The 23048-nt window shown below is 41.0% G+C and overlaps 1 protein-coding gene across 1 annotated transcript in view; it reads left to right on the top strand.

Annotated features, from left to right (window-relative positions):
• CUL1 (cullin 1) overlaps positions 1-23048 on the top strand; it is a 107147-nt gene that overhangs the window by 62507 nt on the left and 21592 nt on the right. The window contains exons 3-9 of the mRNA XM_082847040.1: positions 543-717; positions 2782-2949; positions 6039-6089; positions 6346-6436; positions 7126-7289; positions 13655-13817; positions 15185-15315. Of these exons, the coding sequence (XP_082703166.1) occupies positions 543-717; positions 2782-2949; positions 6039-6089; positions 6346-6436; positions 7126-7289; positions 13655-13817; positions 15185-15315 (943 nt within the window). The remainder of the gene's footprint in view (positions 1-542; positions 718-2781; positions 2950-6038; positions 6090-6345; positions 6437-7125; positions 7290-13654; positions 13818-15184; positions 15316-23048) is intronic.

A 23048-nucleotide genomic window follows, 5' to 3' on the forward strand; every position in this document is an offset into this window, starting at 1 on the left:
CTCCGTCTCTTTCACTGCCGTGTCTTCTGCTTTTCATTTTTCATTCTCAGAGGGTAGCTTTGGTTAAATCCACTTACAGATAATTTTAAAGTTTTGGTTATTTTTATATTTATGACATATGCTTCTGGAAATATTCATAGCTAAGCGTTATAATAGACTATGGTTATAGCTTGTTGTTTTCCCTGAAGTAGGTAGTTGCTTTTTTTCTTTTCATTTGCAACCTTTTCTTTGTACATTTGCCAGTTCTTTTCTTACCTTCTGATATACTCTCAGGACAGTTTTCCACAAGGTAATGGCATTAGACGATCTTGAAGGTCCAGAGTTTTCTTGGTGACCTTCCTCCAGGATGTTCCATCCTCCTTGGCTGGCTGACTCTTAGCTTTATTGGTGTGTGAATGGGATCTTTTTTCCACTCTAACTTTAACAGGTTTTGGTTGATACCTGGGAAACATTGATACTGAAGTATCTTATAAGAAAATATGTTCGTATTAATCACTGTTGACATTGATGATGCCTGTTGATTTCCTTGACTTTTCTCCAAGTCACGTTTATAACTACTGCACGAGTGTTCACCAGTCAAACCAGGCTCGAGGGGCTGGTGTCCCTCCTTCTAAATCAAAAAAGGGGCAGACGCCGGGGGGAGCTCAGTTTGTTGGCTTGGAATTGTACAAACGGCTTAAAGAATTTTTGAAGAATTACTTGACAAATCTTCTGAAGGTAAGATGTTTTATATGTATACTGAGCATTTATAAAAGAATGTAAAAACAGAAAAGGTAGTGAAATAATGATTCTATTGATAAGTTAAATCTTTCACTGTCATTGTTTCATTGTTTTTGGCGTTGACGTGTACCTGAAGATGTTTTGCTCTTGCTTAGTCATTTACCTATTGTGAAGATGAAATCTTCATAAGCCCATATTCTGTTCTTTGATTTGTTAAATTAGAAGTTTTTGATAGCCTTTCACCATAGTAGTACTTTCCTTCAGTTACTAACCATTTGGTATTTGGTGGTTAGAGATTGATGAACCTTTTTAAAGCATATGATTATGAAGTCAGATTACCTGTATTGTATTTTGAACCCAATGTGCTGTTCTGTATCAAAATGTATAAAAGACTGTAAGGTTATCCAGCCTTTGGTAATCACATTTTCCAGTGTGTTCTTGCCTTTTCTACATGGCCTTGTGGTACATTTCAGAACTATAATGAAATTGTGCCCTTGGCTGGGTGGGTTTCGCCACGAACATTCATTCCTCCTGCTCTGAGCCTTTTGCTTGGACAGTGATGTGGTTTTTCCCCTTCATCTTCTGCCTTTTTCTTCCTCAGTCTCCATCCTCTGTAGCAAAGGCAGTGTGATGCCTTCCATCCAGCCACAGGATGGGCAAGTGGCTTCTTCATCTGGTGCTACGCACATTATGTAGGGTGTGTACCCTGGGAAGTCTGCACACTCTGTGTATATACTTGAAAGATTTTTTATTTACACAGATAACAGGCAGAAAACTTCAGCATGCCACATTTGTTTTTCTTAATGTATTTTACAAGGTAATTGGAAACTTAACATCATTTTAACAGACCATAATCGACTGACCACAAATCGTGACTAAGATGGTATTATTTTCCACGTTCCTAAGCAGTCTTGATGAAGCCACTGTGTCCTCCTTGCTTTTATTCACAACACTTTGTAAAGTGAACACTGAAATTAATTATTCTTTTTTAGTATTGAAGTGCGGAACAGTGTATTGTGTTTTGAAAGGTATTGACAGCCATGCCATCAGCGATATTATTTTTTGCATTCTAAAAATGGTCATCTACTATAATCCAGAATAGCTTAGCTTTACATGTTCGGGTTCGTTTCTTGTTATTTAAATGAACACAGATTTGGTTGTATCCAGATACGGTCAGGTTTTCACGTGGCTTGTCGGGTCACTCGTGCAGCGTGTATTTATGGAGCTTCTGAGAAGTTCAGGGACGGCCCCAGGCCCTTAGTTCATGGAGGGGGCTGCCCTCTCCCAGCTCCCCCTGGAGTGCTCTTCTGCTACGGCACGTTTTAATTATACTGCAATTTAATGCCCCATTTTTAAAGGGTAAGACCTAACTTTGTAGATGTCATTAATACCTAAGAAAAAATTTCAAGTTACTGTCCTTCAAATAAAAATTTGTGGTTTAAGTTGTACACATTTCAGTAAAAATAATTTGGTAAATGAACATTTTCCTTGTGAGGCCTTGTTAAAGAAGAAATATTGCACCATTATACTGTATACTTTATTTTTACAAAAATGCAGCAGATTACCACAGAGAGCTATAGATTTTTATAATTTTTAAGTAAATTTAATGAATGAAGAAGATGCATTAAAAAATGGAAGAGTATCAGCCCCATGGTCTAACTTGTTAATTGGACATTTTCATTAATTTTTTAACAGAAAATATCAAAAATAGGGCTAAGTTGAGGTGAATTCCTCATTTGTTAATATAAAGGAATTACCCTCATTCTAAAAAGTTCAGTCTTTTTATGAATGTATATGCATATTAATACCATGAAAAATGTTCTAGTTTGAGATCAAAGAATTTCCATTAAAATTCTCTTTAGTCTAATCCTCGTGAGCTACTTTCTTGTGAGAATCTGTAGTAAATGAGCATGTTTTGTATACAGAATAATTCACAGAACCCATCTGAAGCCATACACATCAGTGTATCTTAATGCAATAGATTTGTTTCAGTTAACTTTTATCTCTGATTTATCATGTGACAAATTAGTCATCTTAAAGCTCTAGTGAACTTGTCTTTAGGACGGAGAAGATTTGATGGATGAGAGTGTACTGAAGTTCTACACTCAACAGTGGGAAGACTACCGGTTTTCAAGCAAGGTGCTGAATGGGATTTGTGCCTACCTCAATAGACACTGGGTTCGCCGCGAGTGTGACGAAGGACGGAAAGGAATCTATGAAATCTACTCCGTAAGATTTTTTTTACACACCTTTCAAATGTGTGTTTTCTTAGGGACACATCTTCCTTCCCAGTAGGAGATCTAGGCAAATAGTAAGCAGTTTTCAGACTGGTGAGCTATAACTTCCTTTGTTTTAATTTATCAATAAATGGCCCTTAGATATTTTGTGGCGAGAAAAGAGAAGGATGAGTAATTGGAGTTCTAAAATACAGCCTGCACGCTTCTGCATTTACTTATTAAAAGTTTCTTCTTCAATTATGTGACCGACCATCAGGCTGAGCCCGGAGCTGTCCCCGTTTTAGCACAGCAAGTCCTGCATCCCGGCCGCAGCAGGCAAAGGGGGTCCCTTACTTGGGACTCGAGCCTCAGTGATCAGCCATCCACGGTCTTCTGGGGTCTGGGAAACTGCTTCACGGAGGGGACTGTGATGTGAAATTCCATTCTACCCACTCAATATACGAAGTAATAGGAGTCATGACACTTAACAGAATTCAAAATTGAGGGGTTTTTTTAAGACTGCATGGAAATAAATTTTGAAGAGGCAAAATTTGAATTGTTAAATCACCTTCATTAGTACGTTTCTTCAGTCAAGGGCGCTTTTTCCAGGCTCACTGGTTTTCAAAGTGTGGTCTCCAAACTTGCAGCATCAATATTACCTGGGAACTTGTTAGGAATGCAAGTAATTGGGCCTCAGCCTAGACTGACTTAACTAGAGACTCTGGAGCTGGGGCCCAGCAGTGTTTTTAGCAAGCCCTCCAGGTGATGCACTGGCGAGTTTGAGAACCAGTCAAGGGAGGACTCAGAACAACAGAACAGTCTGTCTGTTCATAGTAGGCTCTCAGATATACAGACAGTACCTTTTTTGAACGAGTGGTGTTAAAATGTCAGGTTCTGCATAATGAGATTATCTCCATATCCAAGAATGTTGCTATAATAGCAATGCTTTGTTGCTTTGCTTTTGGCAAATTTAATTAAAAGAAATGTGCCATAGATGCATGACACACTTTTATTATTTTATTATTTGTGTAGCTCAGTTTCTATACCAAACAGTTATTGCTTCATAATGGTACTTTGTTATATAATTTTAACAGAACTTTCTAGGTTTAGTGTTTTGATTTGAGTCTCTTGTAGTCCACCTTTTCTTTTCCACTTACAGATGCTTTCTCGAGACTGAAAGTTGTCAGTGTAGGAATCAGCGTGATTTTCGTTGATTGCCTCTTGGCTGCTTGACCTAAGACACCATATAGATGCGCTATAATAACATCACATACTCCCCAAAATTATTATAGTCTTTAAACTTTTTTGTGTACTGTTTTCAAGATTTGACTGCTTTTTTTTCCTTTTCTTGCTTCCTTTTTTTTTTTTTTTTACTTTCAAAATTCGTAGTTTCTACATCCCTAAATGCTGTAGTCAGTTTGGAAATGCAATACGCAGCCATAACTCACAGCAAAGGCCAGTTAACACGTCTCTCTAGAAACAGTATTTCCTTTGCCTGCTCTCGCAGGGAGCCTGTTGAATTCATTTAAAGCTCGAATATCAGTTGACACATGGAACAGTTCTTGTGCAGTGATGCCTCATTGCATTTTCCAGACTCTCCAGAAGACGGGGATGCTTTGTCATGAACTATAAAGATCTACTTTTTTCCCTGATAATTTTGTCTTTCTCTTCAATTATAGAAAGCTGTGGGTTTCCTTTCCAGTCAACCAGAGCGCGTAAACTAATTCCATTATTAACACGTTAAAGGAATTCAGCAGGACTTCTTCCCTGAATCTGTCCTGAACTTTCTCTGGTTTACCTTCAGTCCTGCTTTCTTATCTTGCCTTTCTTCCTTCAAAGTGACGAATTATCCCAAGTCAAATGAGGTCTGCCTAGTGCTGTCTTAACTTAGAAAAATGTTTGAAAGGTGCAGTATCTTTACTGGAAGTTGATGGCCACACGTTGCGTTTGCCTTGCCTCCCCCTGCACTGACAGGTCTGAGGAGTGTGGGAAGAGGAGCAGCGGCCAGTTTGCACAGGGAGAGTTACCTTCAGACCGCGCCCCACAGGGTGTATTTTTCCTGAAAAATAAGACTCTTTCTTCCCGGAGTCTTTTTTGGTAGCATAATTCCTAATTCTGAAATAACCTTTTTATTCTAGTAGTACTTGAGTATATATTGTTCATGCTTTACTAAAAATATTTTTCTCTTAAATAGTGCTTTCAGATTGCCCTTTTTTTGGTAGAAACTTTTTCATTTTGTAAATTAAATTTACACATAACCTTTTCAGAACTGTATTATCTTACATAAACCCAGTTTTATCTATGGTTAAATTTGGCGGAAAATAAGACTGATAGCATTTACCTTTAAATTAATTTCTCAGCAGTTTGTATTTGAGTGTTAAATTGTTATAAATTTGAGTTTGAACTTAACTGAATAATACCTTTCTCAACAGTTTAAAAACCATACATGAATTGTAACATTTCCCTTTGGGGGAACATTTTACAGTAACTTTCTGACATAACCTCTATTGAGAAGTTCCAAAACTTTTAAAAATGCATCATACGCACACATACTAGTAAAATGGGAAATTTGAATAATTTATGTATAATAAACTGATTCATTTAAGATGTACAGTTTGATGCGTTTACAGTTGTATGCATCCATGTAACATAAAACACCATGATAAACATACAGAACTTACTCGATATTTAAGATCTATTATTTATTTTACTGAGTATTAGGAAACTATGATAAATGGTAAACTATGATAAATCTTTCTTAAATGTGTTAGGTCAAAACACACATTTGAGTCAGAGAACAATTTTATACATTAAATCCACCGTTGCCCTTTAGGCTAATATGTATGTTCTCCTAAAATCCAGATTTTCTTTTTCTCTCAACTATTAAAATGTGAGCTAATAAACGTCTGTACTTTGATACCTTTTGAAGTTGTTAAGAGAATGGCTCTCTGATTTCATCATGATGATTTTCACCAAGTTTATAATCTAGAAATATTGATACATGTAATCTAGGATTCAGGCTATTTCCTATGACTTACAGCTTTGGAAAAAGCATAGTAAAAGTATAGCCATTTAATACTGTTCCTTTTTCTTTTCATCCAGCTTGCATTGGTGACTTGGAGAGACTGTCTTTTCAGGCCATTGAATAAACAGGTACCTACTTGTGTGAGTGTGTGCATGTTTTCCTTTTGAAACCCCTTCCAGATTTCATTTCTTAGCCATTGTCTTCCTCACTCCTTTGGGATGTCCTAAGAGTGCCTCTCATCTTGCATTTAATGGATTCTAATGTTTAAGAGCTATGTAGTAACATAATGTTGGGTTGGCTAAAAACCCGAACGAACTTTTTGGCCAGCCCAATACATACTGTAGTCTGTAATCTACATGTTTTCTTCCTATATCCTTTCTGAAGGTAACAAATGCTGTTTTAAAACTGATTGAAAAGGAAAGAAATGGTGAAACCATCAATACAAGACTGATAAGCGGAGTTGTACAGTCTTATGGTAAACAATTTCCCTTTAATTTATTCAGTTGTATATCAAGTGACAATTACATAACAATGCTCCAATAGATTTATTTTCAGATAGTTTAGTATTATCAGGAATATTGTTAGCATTTACAAAGGTACTCATAATTCTCTTTATGTCAGTGTGATTCGGTTTGATTTTACCCATTATAAAAATTGTTTGATCTTTGTGCCCTAAGGAAATTTTGATGGACTAGACATTTGACATTTGAATTCTTTTCTTTTCTGGTCTCATACTGAATTACTGGATTTATATGCTAGAGTGTCATTAATGGAGCCGAATGATAACAGATTGAGAAATCTGAAAAGTAATACAGTATTTCAAAAGCTTAGGTAGCATTGTATTTCTTTGAAAGTTTAGAATTAGGCATTCTTCCTTCTTGTAAGCTTTTAGAAATATAAACGTTCTCTGAATGAACTTCATGATAACTTGGAACGTGCCTGGCCATCCATCAGAATTACTTGCTTTTGTGTGTCTTGGACTTTTTTCTTTTTTCTTTTATTGAAAGTATACTTTACTACCAGTGAATAACAGATTTGCCTTATGCCCTGTTGTTTTATTCTTACCTTTTAAGCATAACTTAAACTGAATGCCACCCCTAAGTATATTCCTTAAAATATAACCAAAAATAGGGCAGTTGAAATGTAGTTCCTATTTACTTCCAGTGGAACTGGGACTGAATGAAGATGATGCCTTTGCGAAGGGCCCAACGCTAACAGTGTACAAAGAATCCTTTGAATCTCAGTTTTTGGCTGACACAGAGAGATTTTATACCAGAGAGAGCACCGAATTCTTGCAGCAGAACCCGGTTACTGAATACATGAAAAAGGTAAGCTTAAACATAGTACTTAAAGTAGGCTTAAGTTAAAAGTTATTGCTGCTCAGATGAATTATTCTTTTTAATATATGCAACTTTCTTCAAAGTCATTTCTTAGGTACTGTAGTGTCTGTAGCAGGTGCAGATCGTTTCTCCCAGTTCACCAAGGAGCTTTTATAAATTAATTTGATAATCATGGCTCAATGTTCTCCTTACTGATCGGAGGATATAACCGTAATAGCTGTATGACTTTCGTGTTTTGAACTGTCTCTACTACAATAGAATGTACATGTGTATCTAACGGGAGCCACGGTCTCACGTCAACGAGAAACTAGTTTCTAAGAAACAAATATTTGCAAACTTTAAGCTTTTGCTTTTTTGCTTCTGAAATATCCCCTAAAAATCTATATAACACAGTCTTCAAGTTTGCATTAGAGGAGAAGTCCTTCTGAGAGAACAGGATCAAAGTCTTAGACAAGAAAAAATCCAAGATCGGTGTCTGTATCGTAAATCTTTTTCTACATTAAGTGATGTTACAGTGAAGTTCTAGTGGAATTACTCTTCGTTCTCCTTCTTGGGAATACAGGTATCCCAGACTTAAGCTCTGAGGAGTGACCTAAGTCAGGAGGTAGCAAACTTTCTATGAAGGGCCAGATGGTAAATATTTTAGACCTTGTGCACATGTGGTCTCTCTTGCAACTGTTCGGCTCTGCCGTTGTAGCGCAGAAGCAGCCACGGCAACATCTAAACAGTGAGTGCCGCGGTGTTCCAATAAAAGTTTACTTACAGGCAGGATTTTGCCCACAGGCTATGACTGCTGACTGAGACGGGCAAGGAGACTTCCAGGGAGTCTGGGGCTGACTGTGTCTGACACCTGCTTTTTTCCCTTTATTCTCTGTTTGCTTGGAGAGGAAATGCACTGCAGAATCACTTTCTCCATGTGCTGAGATCGAAAGTTAGTAAGTCAGAAAGAGCAACAAACAGCTCTCCCTTCTAACCATGTAGAGAAGGTCCTCCCCAATTTGTTTGTGACATTCCAAGTGCATTTTCCCATAAGAGATAGTGATTATAAGTGGCCCTTACAAGTTTGAAGCTGAAAGTCCTTGACAAACAAATTTCTGATACCTCAAAACCTAACAAAAGTGGAACGCTTCAGAAATATTATACTTGGGGGGCTTCCCTGGTGGCGCAGTGGTTGAGAGTCCGCCTGCCGATGCAGGGGATGTGGGTTCGTGCCCCGGTCCGGGAAGATCCCACATGCCGTGGAGCGGCTGGGCCCGTGAGCCATGGCCGCTGAGCCTGCGTGTCCGGAGCCTGTGCTCCGCAACGGGAGAGGCCACAACAGTGAGAGGCCCGTGTACCGCAAAAAAAAAAAAAAAAAAAAAAAGAAGAAGAAGTATTATACTTGGAGTAGTGATAGTTCCTTGTGTATACTTACGGATTAAATTAGCTTTTGTGTGCCAGTCTGGAACCTAACCAGCTTATAGAGAGTTTCTAACAGCTGCCTGACAAATCTGTTTTAAATCTAAGCATTGCCTGTTACTTCATTTTTTCATTTTGGCAGAGTATAGTTTGCATAAAGACATATTTTATTGAACTCTACTATATATGGTGATCCTTTTAAAACTGTGTATGTTTTTAAAAGTGGGGCCTTTTATCGGGGTACACATCCACAAGCGTGGTTCAGGCCTTTTCAATTTGCAGACTACTTAGTGAATTGCAGCTACCTGCTCTCCACAACCAGGAAGGTAGTAGTGCTTTGGTACAAGGAAATCCGCTTCGTAGGCCAGAGCTACGTCAGCACTCCCAAAACAGGGAAATCTGCTTTTAAAATCGGACCGGGGGGCTTCCCTGCTGGCGCAGTGGTTGAGAGTCCGCCCGCCGATGCAGGGGACACGGGTTCGTGCCCCGGTCTGGGAAGATCCCACATGCCGTGGCGCGGCTGGGCCCGTGAGCCATGGCCGCTGAGCCTGCGCGTCCGGAGCCTGTGCTCCGCAACGGGAGAGGCCACAACAGTGAGAGGCCCGCGTATGGTTATTAAAAAAAAAAAAAAAAAATCGGACCTGGAACCAAAGGCAGCTTGAGGAGCAAACATTTCCAATGGCCTGGATGGTTTCAACCCAGTGTGAGCTCTGCCTTCAACAGAGAGCATGCTTCCAGCATCCTTGCTCTCTTAGAGGGGATTTCTTCCTAGAGGCGTTAAAGGTTTGGCCCAAATCTGGTTGGATCTTACCAAACATGACATCCATCCATTCTGAAAGTCCATAATGCAGAGACTCTGTGAGCATAAAATTGGAATTTAACCGTGTGAACAATATCTACCCTTACCTATAGCTATAGCCTTGCATCTCAAACTGAGCTATGGGTCTAATTTAAAATCCCTACTCCACCATTTACTAGGGAGTTGACCTTAACCTTTCTGTTCCTCAGTTTCCTCATCTATAAAATGGGGATAATTTATTATTATCATTATTATTATTATATATTATTTGATGCTCGGCAAAGAGCAAACATGATATAAGTGTTTGGTATTACACACATACATTGTTTAGAACCTTCAGTATATGCCTGAGAATATGCAAAACCATGGGATAAATTGTGGCACATTTTATTCAGTAACTTAAGAAATTACGTTTATACTAAAACATTCTATCAGGAAGTAGAGTACAAAACTCATGAACAATATTGAGATAAAGCATGAACTTTCAAGAAATACTCTGCTTTTAACAGCCAGTTTGGGCTAGATGTGCAAATTCCCTGGAGGGGTCTATGTTCCCATTTCTGTGTTGTTAGGAATCTTTTAGTGGAAACAGTTGAGAATCTTTGGCTTTCCTTCTACTGATGACTTTGATGAATGAACACCCCTGAGCCATATTAGTGTCTTAGCATATCTTACTGTCTCATCTGAGCTACGAAAAAAACGTGCGACTCTTCTAGGTTTCTAATGTCATTTTTTAGAACTTTAAAAATAAATATACCTTATTTCATTAATTTGCTTACTTTTTTTTTTTCATTTTGTTTTTCCTGCATACTGATGCTAATAGAATTAATAGGAACAGTCTTTAATTGCTTAACTTTATTTAGTCATTCTGAATTTGATCTGGGTGTTCTGATGTAATTATCTGCCAAGTACAGTGCTGATCAAGAGCTTATTTGCCTTTAAGTCAACAAAGAATGTACATGACTGTCCTTCCTAAAACCTAATGACATAACACCCAGGACCTTGGGTTTTTCATCAACCTCAGAGACACTGCAGGCTCAGGTTCAGACCACTGCGAGAAAGCAAGTCACTCGGATTTTTTGGTTTCCCAGGGCATAACGCCATACTGTAGTCTATGAAATGTGGAGAATAGCGTTATGTCAAAAACACCCATTTACATACCTTAATTTTAAAAAACTTTATTGCTAAATGATGCCAAAACAATTATAATAGCATCAAAGATCACTGATCACAGATCAGCATAACAAATAATAATAATGAAAACGTTTACATATTTTGAGAATTACCAGCATGTGGCACCGAGACCCAAAGTGAGCAAAGGCTGTTGAAGACACGGTGCTGACACACTTGCTCTACCCACAGTCCTTCAGTTTCTGTTTTGTTTTTAAAAAAGCAGTATCTGTGAATCGCAATAAAAGGAAGTAGGCCTGTGGACAGTAGTCCCACCTTATTCACAGTTTCAGTTACCCACAGTCAACCTCAGTCCGAAAAATATTAAATGGAAAGTTCCAGAAATAAAGTCCATAAGCTTTAAATTGTATGTATTGAAATATGTCGTTCTGAGTAGCATGATGGAATCTTGCCCTTGAATCATACCTTTGTCCATAGCATCTCCCCTGTTAGTCTCTTTATCGACCAGGTGATCAGATCGACCGTCGTCCGCAGTGCTCGAGATCACATAGCCCTTATTGTACTTAAAAGTGGCCCCAAAGCACCAGAGTAGCAATTCAGATACACCAAAGAGAAGCCATAAAGTGCTTCCTTTAAGTAAAAAGGAGGAAGTTCTCAACTTAATAAGGAAAATGTTGCTAGGATCTGTGGTGAGAATAAATTGTCTCTCCATGAAATTGTGAAGAAGGAAGATTTGTGCTAGTTTTGCTGTCACACCTCAAATTGACGTTATGGCCACAGTGCATGACACGTGCCCAGTTAAGACGGAAAAGGCATTAAACATAACTTTTATTACATTATATTGTTATAATTGTTCTACTTTATTGTTGTTGTTGCTAATCTCTTACTGTACCTAATTTGTAAATTAAACTTTCTCATACGTATGTATGTATAGGAAAAAACATAACATAGTACCTATAGGGTTCACAGTTTCAGGCATCCACTGGGGGGTCTTGGAACATATCCCCCGTAGATAAGGGGGGACTGCTGTGTAAACAACTACTGAGCCCCTCTGGCTTTTGTGATCACTTAGGGACCAGTTTGCTCTTCCCTCTCGGCCCCTGCAGGAAGAGTCTGTAGAGTGCTACTGTTTTTTTGTAGTACAGGGGATGGAAAGCCAGTGTCCCCCAGAGAGTGAATCAGCAGTGATACCAAAGCTTTACCTTTCATTTTAGGGGAGAGAAAAGTTTTCAAGAGATGACTTTTTGCTGCCAGGGTATTATGTTCTTCCAGGAAACAGGTATAACCTCTAGAAAAAGTGGTGCTTTTTGGTTTGCATGTCCTGTATTTCACCAACTTTAGTTCTTGAGGTATCAGGCTTAATGAAATACTAGATATGAAGGAGCAGAGGCTTGGAACTTCAGAGTTAAAGCACAGAAAGATCTTTTATTGTTTTTTAAAATAGCTTTGTAATCAGGAAAGAAAACACACAACTGTAGACTTGCAGGGAAATACAAATAGCATAAACCTGCACAAACTGGGGACACTTGCTCAAGTGTGCACGTAAACACCAGATTGGAGTAATGCCGTAGGGTTTGGTTTTGTTTTTATTTATTTTTGGCTGCGCTGGGTCTTTGTTGCTGTGTGCCGGCTTTCTCTAGTTGCAGAGAGCCGGGGCTACTCTTCGTTGCGGTGCGCAGGCTTCTCATTGCGGTGGCTTCTCTTGTTGCGGAGCACGGGCTCCGTAGTTGTGGCACACGGGCTTAGTTGCTCCGCGGCATGTGGGATCTTCCTGGACCAGGGCTCGAACCCGTGTCTCCTGCATTGGCCAGCAGATTCTTTAATCACTGTGCCACCAGGGAAGCCCTATAGGGTTTTTTAATAACTATTTTCCCCCACTAATTTATTACATTAATGTATTTTCTATTTACTGGATAGCAGTATTCCATTAACCAAATAATATAACAAATTATATCTTATCAGAATCTTCAAGTATTTCTTACTTTGCAAATTGTTCCTTTTCCTTTCCCATGTTTTTATTTGCACATACTTATTGATTTTTCAGAGATTATTATATATTAAGGATATTGACCTTTTGATATATACTACAGATATTTTCCACGTTTATTTTGTTTTTCACATTTAACTCTATTTAGAATGTGCAGTAAGGTTTAAATTTCTGCAGTTGAAACTATTGTCCTATTAGTAATTTTTGACAGCGCAAGGCCTGCCCAGTCATTTTTTCACTTTGTGTTTTTGGCTCTTGGATGTTTATTCTTCCATTTGAATTTTTCTAGATTTCTCCAAAATTATGCCAAATTTAAAAATCATTTTGGGGGCTTCCCTGATGGTGCAGTGGTTGGAAGTCCGCCTGCCGGTGCAGGGGACACGGGTTCGTGCACCAGTCCGGGAGGATCCCACGTGCCGCGGAGCGGCTGGGCCCGTGAGACATGGCCACTGAGCCTGCGCTTCCAGAGCCTGTGCTCCGCAATGGGAGAGGCCACAACAGTGAGAGGCCCGTGTACCGCGCAAAAAAAAAAAAAAAAAAAAAAAAAAAAAGAAATCATTTTGGGAAGTACTGGCATTTTTATAATACAAAATATAGTTTTTCACTCTTCATTCAGGTTACCTGAATAATGCGAGATCATTGAAATTTCTTTTTTTTTTTTAAGAAGATGTTGGGGGGAGGAGTTTATTAATTAATTTATTTTTGCTGTGTTGGGTCTTCGTTTCTGTGTGAGGGCTTTCTCTAGTTCTGGCAAGCGGGGGCCACTCTTCATCGCAGTGCGCGGGCCTCTCACTATCGCGGCCTCTCTTGTTGCGGAGCACAGGCTCCAGACGCGCAGGCTCAGTAGTTGTGGCTCACGGGCCTAGTTGCTCCGCGGCATGTGGGATCCTCCCAGACCAGGGCTCGAACCCATGTCCCCTACATTACCAGGCAGACTCTCAACCACTGCGCCACCAGGGAAGCCCTAATTTGCTGCTATTTTTGTTAGCAGTTTTTAAAAAGCAAACCCAAACCTCTGACTTGAATTAATTCCCACAGGCGGAGGCTCGTTTGCTGGAGGAGCAGCGGAGAGTCCAGGTCTACCTTCACGAGAGCACCCAGGACGAGCTAGCCCGGAAGTGCGAGCAGGTGCTCATCGAGAAACACTTGGAGATTTTCCACACAGAGTTTCAGAATTTATTGGATGCCGACAAAAATGAAGGTGAGCCACTGAGATTCAAAACACAAGGGTATTTATTCTGATCTGTGATGTTGGAATTGTGTGAAGTTCTAGACTCAGAGTTAGCATTACCAACACCAGTCATTCTTTAAGAGACTCACGTGTGAGATTGTGTGTGCGCGTGTGTGTGCCTTGTCGTGTGTTGATTTCAAACCTCTGCAGTGTGCTTGGGGTGTGACTTTGGGGGAAGAGCGTCTTTTCAGTTTGGTTTGGAGGCTAACCTGTTCCATACACCTTAGCATTAAATGATGCTACCACTGGTTTTTGTTTGTTTGTTTGTTTTGGGGTTTTTTTTTTTTGCGGTACGCGTGCCTCTCACTGTTGTGGCCTCTCCCATTGCGGAGTACAGGCTCCGGACGTGCAGGCTCAGCGGCCATGGCTCATGGGCCCAGCCGCTCCGCGGCACATGGGATCCTCCCGGACTGGGGCACGCACCCGTGTCCCCTGCATCGGCAGGCGGACTTCCAACCACTGCGCCACCAGGGAAGCCCCTGGTTATTTTTTTCTTGTGTATGTTTCTTCTGAAAATTCTTTAAGATGAGAAGGCTATAATTTTGCAGAAGTATTTCCTTTACCCCTCCCTTGTTTTACTGGGACATGTTAGGAGCTCAGTAAAAGATTGGTGTTTGGATTCAGGATTTTTCTTTGGTGTTCATATATCAACCATGTGCCATACATATATTAAGTGAAGAATATGGGGACCCTTTTGTGACTTATTTGTTTGTATAGTTGAGATGGATATTCATAAATACTCCTTAAATTTATTCATTCTTTTAAATAATATTTGAGTGCCTATTACGTGTCAGGCATAAATAATATCTCAATCTCAAATGTTAGGAAGCCTCAGATGTAGTTCCTGATCATCTTCTTTCTCTATTCGTAGTTTCTCCTAGCAAGGGGGAGAATATGCCTTTTTTTTTTTTTTTTTTTTTTTCTTTTTTCTTTTTTTGCAGTACGCGGGTCTCTCACTGCCGTGGCCTCTCCCGCTGCGGAGCACAGGCTCAGTGGCCATGGCTCACGGGCCCAGCCGCTCCGCGGCATGTGGGATCCTCCCAGACCGGGTCATGAACCCGTGTCCCCTGCATCGGCAGGCAGACTCTCAACCACTGCGCCACCAGGGAAGCCCGAATATGCTTTTATAATAGCATGACTTCATTATTACTTTCAGCTAAATATACATATGCTAAATATAAAGTATTTGGTTACAGTTAAGTGCGTTTGATTATTAAGGTGTAAAAACACGGTGGTTTTATTCCAGTGTACCTTTCACCTCTATAAGCACTTACTTAGTGGAATGGATATGCAGAATTTGTTTCTGTGCATAAAGGTGTGGCGCCTTCTTCTTTCAGATTTGGGTCGCATGTATAATCTTGTATCCAGAATCCAGGATGGCCTGGGAGAATTGAAAAAACTCCTGGAGACACACATTCATAATCAGGGTCTTGCAGCGATTGAAAAGTGTGGAGAAGCTGCTTTAAATGTAAGTACTGTTGAACTGAAAACCAGTCGGGCCTAACCATTCCCACGCACGGACTGCAGGTGTGTCTTGTGTCTCCACTTACAAATCCAAGGGGTAAGATTTTCACTAGACTCTCATAGAGAACCTTGTTTTGGCTTTCTAAAATAGAAGGTTCACAAGCATCTTTATTCAGTAAACATCTCCATAAACTCTTCTCTGGCACTTTTTAGGCATTAAGGGTTTAATTTCTTGACATTCTTTTTTCCTTTATGTCTTCTCAAAATTACATTCCTTGCACTAGAAGAGAGAAGATTATTCCATAGAAAGAACAGGCTAAAGCCTCCTAGAGACTTGTCTCTGGCACTCACAGGCCACAGGCTGCCCCTTGCAGGAACTTCGGTCTGTGTACTGCCCTCCCATTGAAGCTCACAGGGCTGTTTGCCCTGGAAAGGCCCTGAAATGTACGGCATTTCTCATACACACCCCCCTCCCCACTGCGGGAGGCACAAGAATACTCTGCTGGGTTATCTGTAATTCACTTGATAACTGTACATAGCAAGTATCATGTGTTTCTAAGAGACAGGTAAGTTGTCTTCAGTTTTGTCCCTATTGTGAACTTTAATTTTGATAGTGTTTGGGACAACTATTGGAGAAGAAAAGCCTCTAGAACACACAGTTGGTTCTTAGGTCTGAATCAGAAAACTTTTTACCTCTGATTTTATTGTGTTTGGTGTTAATTATTTCAACAGTACTATCTTTAGTATCTTTTTTTAAGTCTTTATTTTCCTGTTATCTTTGGGGATCTCTTTTCTACTTTTAATTATGAGGGTTGCTGCCTCACTTGTTATCACATCTATGAAATATTAGAGGGAAGAATGTAAACACACCTTTAAAGGACCTGACACAGGCATGTACAGGGGATTCAAAAGGGGTGACCTGATGAAGCTATCTTTTCAGTAACGTAAGGTGTTTTCACAGATGTTAATTCAAAACCCGGTTTGGCTGTGTGGGCAGCAGAACCAAGTTAACTGACTTTCCTTCAAATGAGTTAAGGTGGCGAGTCTTATTTCATCAGATATGGATTAGAATAGCAGATAAATGAAGCAGGTTTCGCTTTTTCATGTAAACTGTTAAATGTTAGATATGAGATTGGCCTTAGGGACTCATGTTCTAGGTGAATATAGTTAGATTAAAAATCAGTAGGATAACTTGCTTTTTTGTTTTCATAGGTATGATGGGATATTCCTTCTAATGTCAATCTTTTCCAAACCAAGTAAGGTTCTAGATGGAGAAATAATCACGTTGTAATTCTCCAGTACCATTTTCTCTTTCTTTTGGATACAGTCAGCTGCCTGATTGACTTGGTCAGTGAGTCTAGAATCTGAAGTTGACCTTTTCATGGCAGTTAAAGCACAAGTTCAGCTTCTAAGTAAAATCATTCCTCTATTAGTAGAGACTTTGTCTGTCAGCAGTAGACAGCAAAAATAAACTGTATTTACCAGCAGTTATATTTTATTGGAAATTAAGCTTTTAAACAATATTTTTATTTATTATCTATTTATTTATTTAATTTATTTTTGGCTGCATCGGGTCGTCTTTGCGGCACACAGGTTTCTCTCTAGTTGTGGCATGCGGGTTTTGTCTTCTCTAGTGGAGGCGTGTGGGCTCAGTAGTTGTGGTGTGTGTGGGCTTAGGTGCCCTGCAGCATGTGGGATCTTAGCTCCCTGACCAGGGATTGAACCCACATCCCCTTCATTGTAAGGCAGATTCTTTACCACTGGACCACCAGGGAAGTCCCCTAAACAATATTTTTATTACTTAGATGTAAGCCACTGATACATGTGTATTTAAACATCAAAATAAGATTTTCCCCCATGAAGAATAATTATATATAACTTGGTAAATTTATATTGCATCTGCCTTAACTTTCAAAAGTCAAACATTTTAAAAATAACATTATTCATTATAATTATTATTTCCATAGGAACTGTTTTTATACTGAACTCATGAAACTGGTTTTTTAAATTGTTCTTGTGAGGAAAAGTTTCTTTAAGAAAACAAATACTTTTCCTATTTTCTGCAAAAAGAGTTTTCCCTGGTTTTCCATTTTATTGGCTCATCTCTGAAGTTTCGGTTGACTTGTAAGTTCGTGGTGCCGTCTGACTGGCGCGTGGATTTCTTTACGACCTTCCCCGGGCTGGGTCGGACCTGCTGCCTTTACTCACCAATGATGTAAAAGCCCAGGAAACTTGAAGAAGCTCCAGAGAGAGCACATGTAGCCAGTCTTAGCCTGACTCGCAGCTGCTTATTGTAAGACAGAATAAATACAGCTGCTAAAACATAAATAATTTTAAGTAGGTATTCATTTTTATCACATGTGTAGTAAACATAAAAGATGTATTGTAACCCAAACCATGATGGTTTTCCAAAACCCATTAATGCTGGAAAAAAAAAAAAGCGGCAGAAAAAGGAGATTGGTTGAATTAGTAAAAAATTACAATTATCGTACCTAATTTTAAGTGGGGTTTAATTACTTTGAAAACAGTTTTTAAAGTTTTTCACCTAATTGAATTGAATCATAGTATATGAGAATCATTTAAATTCATCTATTAAATGCCATAGAAGGCACTGCTTAAATGATTTTTTTTTAAGGGCTGAAAAGTTATCTAGTCCTATGATTCCATTTATCCCATCAGTTTGGCTAGAAAACAAGTTTTACTGCTAATCAGTGTGGCCTAGGCTGAAATTATTACAGGTTTCACACTTGTAATGTGATTCAAATAATATTTTTGTGTTAGAAACTTCAAAATCTACTTAAGAATTTTCTGAAGGCATTTTTTTTTTCAGGTAAAACAGATTTGAGAATAATGGCTGTTCCTGGGTAACCAGTGTCTGGGAAATCCCCCTCATGGTGTCCCCCTCTCTTTTCCCAAAGAGGAACTGGCAGTCTTGCCCTGTGAAGTGTGGCTGAAACCCTGAACACATGTGCTGTTTTTAGACACACTGCTTCTTGTACCTGCCCCGCCGCACCCAGGCCGGGGAACACCAGGGAACGCAGCTCGGGATCAGGGCTCCTCTCAGGGTACAGGGGCTTCAGGCTGAAGCAGATCAGTGTGGGTCCATCCCACCCACCATGACGTGAGATGCCAGCACGAGGAGGCGTTCCCTCCAGCCTTCGAGAGACGCTCGCGAGTGAGGACACTCAGGCCTAGCCAGTGCTGCAGGCACTGTTAGCATGTTGCATCGGGGCAGCAGTAGAACTTTGGAAACACAAAGAAATCTTCAAGGATGGGTTTTAAACAGGTTTAGAGCTGAACAAAGGATCAGATAATTCTTTTAATCCGCAAGTTTATTTCATAGGCAAGTTACCTCATGTGTGGCCTCTGGACTGAAAGGAGACAGTGGGGCAGCAGCAGGGCAAATCAGCACATTTCACGTTGCCTCTAGGCCGGCAGGAGTCGAACATTGAGAGACCTCGTGTGCTTGTGTAGACGGGCCGCGGCACTACACGTGTGCTCAGTTGTTGGCAGTGTAGTAACGGGAGAAAAATAATCCGTATTAAAATATAGGAGGATGTTGGGCCCGTCCACTTAGGTGTTGAGGGGAGCATCTTGAAAGCAGAGCCCGCACCTTCAGGTGTTCATTTAAAAGGATTGAAGCCCGTGGTGGGGCGGCCCCGTGCTGGGTTCTCAGCTGTTTCGTCTACCAAAGCAGCCCGCTGCTGGTGCTGGCTGGCGGTAAAACTCAGAGGACCAGCGGGGGCCGCAGAGGACGTTGACGTCACTTCCGCTCATCCAGCAAGCGTCACGGCCTTCCTGTGCTGCCTCTGCTGCCGAGGATCCCAGTGCGCGGTGCCTCCACACTGCTGTCTTCTCATCGCATCTCACTTGGTCTTCTCGGGTCTCCGTGACCTCCTCGGCCCGCTTTAGTGACTGTACCGCGGGGCCATTTTAAAGCTCCCATCTTCCTTCCTTGGTTCCCTAGCACGGCGGCGGCAGCTGTGGAGTATGTGCCACGCGGCCTCACCCTCTGCCCCTGGCAACCTGAGTCTTCTCAGGTGGAGTCATTTCCTACTGAATGTGGGCATGGCCGTGGGGTCCTCTCGGACCAGCGGGCAGCCAGCCTGTCGGCCCCCAGCAGCACGTAGCCGCCACCCAGTCCTCTCTGCTGAGTCAGTGGAGTGGGGACGTGCTGCGTCCCTTGGCCCTCCAGGCTTTTCCTGCCTAGTCCCAAAGCTACCCTTGGAATCGAGGCCCCGTCCCTTCATTTCTGGATGGTCTTACATCTCTCCCATTCCTGTTCATCCCTCATCTTGCTTAGCAGTTTCGTCTTCCAAAAATACTCCTTAATGTGTGAACAGTTTTACTCCATGTTCTTCATCCGTTGCTTTAAATAAAGCACAAAAAACCCCTCTTCCCTAAAATAATATATTAAATCTTCCATATTATATTAAGTCAAAATCCTCTTCTAATATGCTCCCATTGTCATGAACCTCATCTTCCAGTGAAACTGTTCTGTCCTCATTCCCCCCAGAACACGTCCTTGTTCATTATACACATGCTACCTTCTCTGCCTGGAACGCGGTCCTTCCTTCCTTCTCTTTTTATCCTGCTTTTGAAGGCCAGCTCAAATCCCACTTTCTGAAAAAAAAAAAAAAAAGCTCTCCACTGACTCTTCCCGCCCAAGTAGTTGTATCCTCATCCTAAACCATTAGGGCATTTAGAAAAATCTCCCAAATGCCACTGTATATTTGTGTATAACTTCTGTGTTTCTTGTCAGTCCATCTATTATAAATCCCTTAAGAGTAAAGCTGACACCTTACTATGGTTTGATACTCTTTATAATTTTAGAACTAGCGTCTGATACAGCAAGTAGTTATTGTTGATAATGACGATGACCGTGGTGGCAAGGAGGAAGGGCCACCTGCTGCCGCCCCAGCTCCTTTCTGGTTTCATCCTCCTTACTCTTCATCCTCATTATGTCCATCGTCGAAACGTTTTTAAACACTCCCAGTTCCATACGTGTGCCGTGCTGTACCCTCCTGGTTCTTCTGTCTGCTTAGACATATTCCTTCTTTTTTTCCTATGTGTTAAACACCTTTATCTTTCAGTACCCTCAAATGCCATTTCTTCCATGAAGGCTTTCTCGATCACCCCTTTGAAATAACAGCATGTTGGACAATTTACATGACATTCACACTCCGTATATCTTAGATGTCTGTGTAAATGTCTTCTGCAGGGATGGCTTTATCCATCTTCATGGCCTCAGCTCAGCACTGTGCCTCACACAGAATAGGGTCTCCGTCTACTTATGTCTTAATTATACTCCTCACTGTTGCCAGCAGGATTCAGGGCGGCTTACACAATACATAAAAGACAATAGGATAAATGAAACAGTAGCAAAATAAGGGTTGGAAACACAAAGGAAGCTAAGTGTATGATAGCACTCAGAGTGCGTGCAGTGAAGTCTGGTCTCTCATTAGAGGTGGGTTACAAATTTGCCTCTGATGTCTTCCATCAGTACAGAGAGCTTGCTGGAAAGGACAGTTGGTAGTACTGTGAAGTACAGTCAACTCCTTGATTCATAGTGGCTCAGAGGAATGACTTTATCGGCATTCAGAACTGACGGTACCTTTCCTTATGGCCCATCCTAAAGAGAACACCAGCTATGTGGAAAGTCATCCGTGTAAATACAGAGTAAATACTATATCAAGTCATTGGATGGCTTTATAAGTTCCCCTAATGCCACAATTTTATAGCAAAATAAAGTTCAGGAAAAGAGTCAATACAGACTTGTAAGTACCTGCTAGTGAATGCTTGACCGATACAGTTGGTTCCATGTTGAATTTTTAATTAACACACGATTCTGCAGCAGTCTGGGTGCTATTGTTCTTCCCTACAAAGAAAGCTTCATAAATCAGGTATAGAGAATGTTTCATTACTCTGTCTTCAGGGCAGAAGTGGCAACAGATAAGCACAAAGTCCTCTTTGAAACCGTATCTTGATTTAGTGACCTCAGTCTAACTGGAACTGAAATATAATCCAACAAGAATGGGCTTGTAGATGCTTCGCTGTCCAGCAGGGCTGTTGGTGTGACGGTGGGAGGTTGGGCTGCAGAACCAGACTGGGGCCCAAAGTTGTGAATGTTTACTTGCAGCTTTGGAGGCAAAGGTGTACTGAGACGGAGAGGCGTCTCAGGAGCGGCCCAGGGCTGCCGCGGCGACAGTGCTTGTAAGAGGGAGCAGTTAGAGCAGAGCGTTCTAAAAGCAGAAGTAAAGTCAGGGAGCTCTGCCGAGCACATTTTTCAGTATAAGACAAAGGGGCTGAGTCTGGGACCCCTTACGAAAAAGAATTACGAGAAAGTTGCATGGTTGGGATTGAGGACTCACTTGTGTGTGAGCTTACCCCAGACCGAACAGAGTAACACAGCGCTGGGTGCCTCTGGCAGATTTGGGTTTCATTTATACAGCCAAGATGCCCTTTCTCTTCTGGAGTAAAAAGCTTAAATAACAGTCCTGACTCCACCTTGCTGTGGGTGGTAATAGAAGAAAATTACCCACGCAGAGCTAAACTTTGGCTCGGGGACCTTTTACATTTGGAGTGTGACCCGGCTTTGTGTGGTCAAGGGAGATGGAGACCATATCCATCGTGTCTTTAAAGAGCGTGGAGAGGGTGGGATAAGAAGATCCTAGACTGTCACAGCTGCAGGCCGCCCCTTAAGCTGGGGATGGATTATGCCGGCTGATTGTACTGTTTCTTATTTTGAATATGTTGAAATTTTTCCATAATAAAACTTAAAAAAAAAGCAAAACGAAAGAAATGTACTAGTTTTGGTGCAGTCGATGTGGGAAAGGAGAAAGAGGAGGGAGCAGGTTACAACTTTAATTACATGAAGAGCTGATACTTGGTGACAGTGCAGATTGGTTCAGAAAGCACGCAGCTAAATTGATGAATTCGTCTTCTGTCTTTGCCATGAGATGAAGAGGGTAACCATTTTCTCTGAAGGAAAAAATACACAAATGTCCATCTTTAGTCTAAGATAACCAGGCTCTGAAAAGACTCACTGTATCCTTTGTGTATCCGGGAAACACCCTTCTCTCCTTCAGCTGTAGGGAGAACTCCAGTCCTTTCACAAGCAGACCCATCGTGGAAGCCTCTTCCTGCCCAAATCTGACTTTATACCCCACGTTAAACTAATTTTGGCTTCGTCTTTGCTGCGTATCTGTACGTCCTGAAGTGGCCCCTGCCCGGTTCAAGACCAGTCACATGCGACCCGTGAACTTCTCTGGCCGCCCACCCACCACCCACCCGCTTCCCTTCTGTATACGCTGCTCCTGATTCTGAGCTGATGCATTTATTATTTTCTGAAACATCCTTCTTTCAGTTAGAGGAGACACCGTTTTTCTTGGCAAGTCTAACGTAGTTCCACTTTCAAGAACTAATATTTTCGCCTTTGATCGCCCAGCACCTAAGTCTAGTCAGTTAGAGCCTCAACATTTACGGGGTAACCAACACCAAAGGGCTGACTGCAGGCACACCTGGGATTCAGGGCAAGGTAGGGGGTGAGCGGGCATGAGGGGCCAGGGTCAAAAATGGGAGCCCACACAGTCACGTAACTCAGGTCAGGGATTTGTAAAAGTTTATCAGAGGCCGAAGGTTATGATCAGATTAAAGATGTGTTCATTACGCTCTGAGGCTCATAAGATAAGTAAAAATGACTGAAGCAGAAAGTAGCAGGTGGACAGAGGTTAACGT

The sequence above is a fragment of the Leucopleurus acutus genome, assembly GCF_964270905.1.
Source record: "Leucopleurus acutus genome assembly, chromosome: 9".
In the NCBI taxonomy this organism is placed as follows: domain Eukaryota; kingdom Metazoa; phylum Chordata; class Mammalia; order Artiodactyla; family Delphinidae; genus Leucopleurus; species Leucopleurus acutus.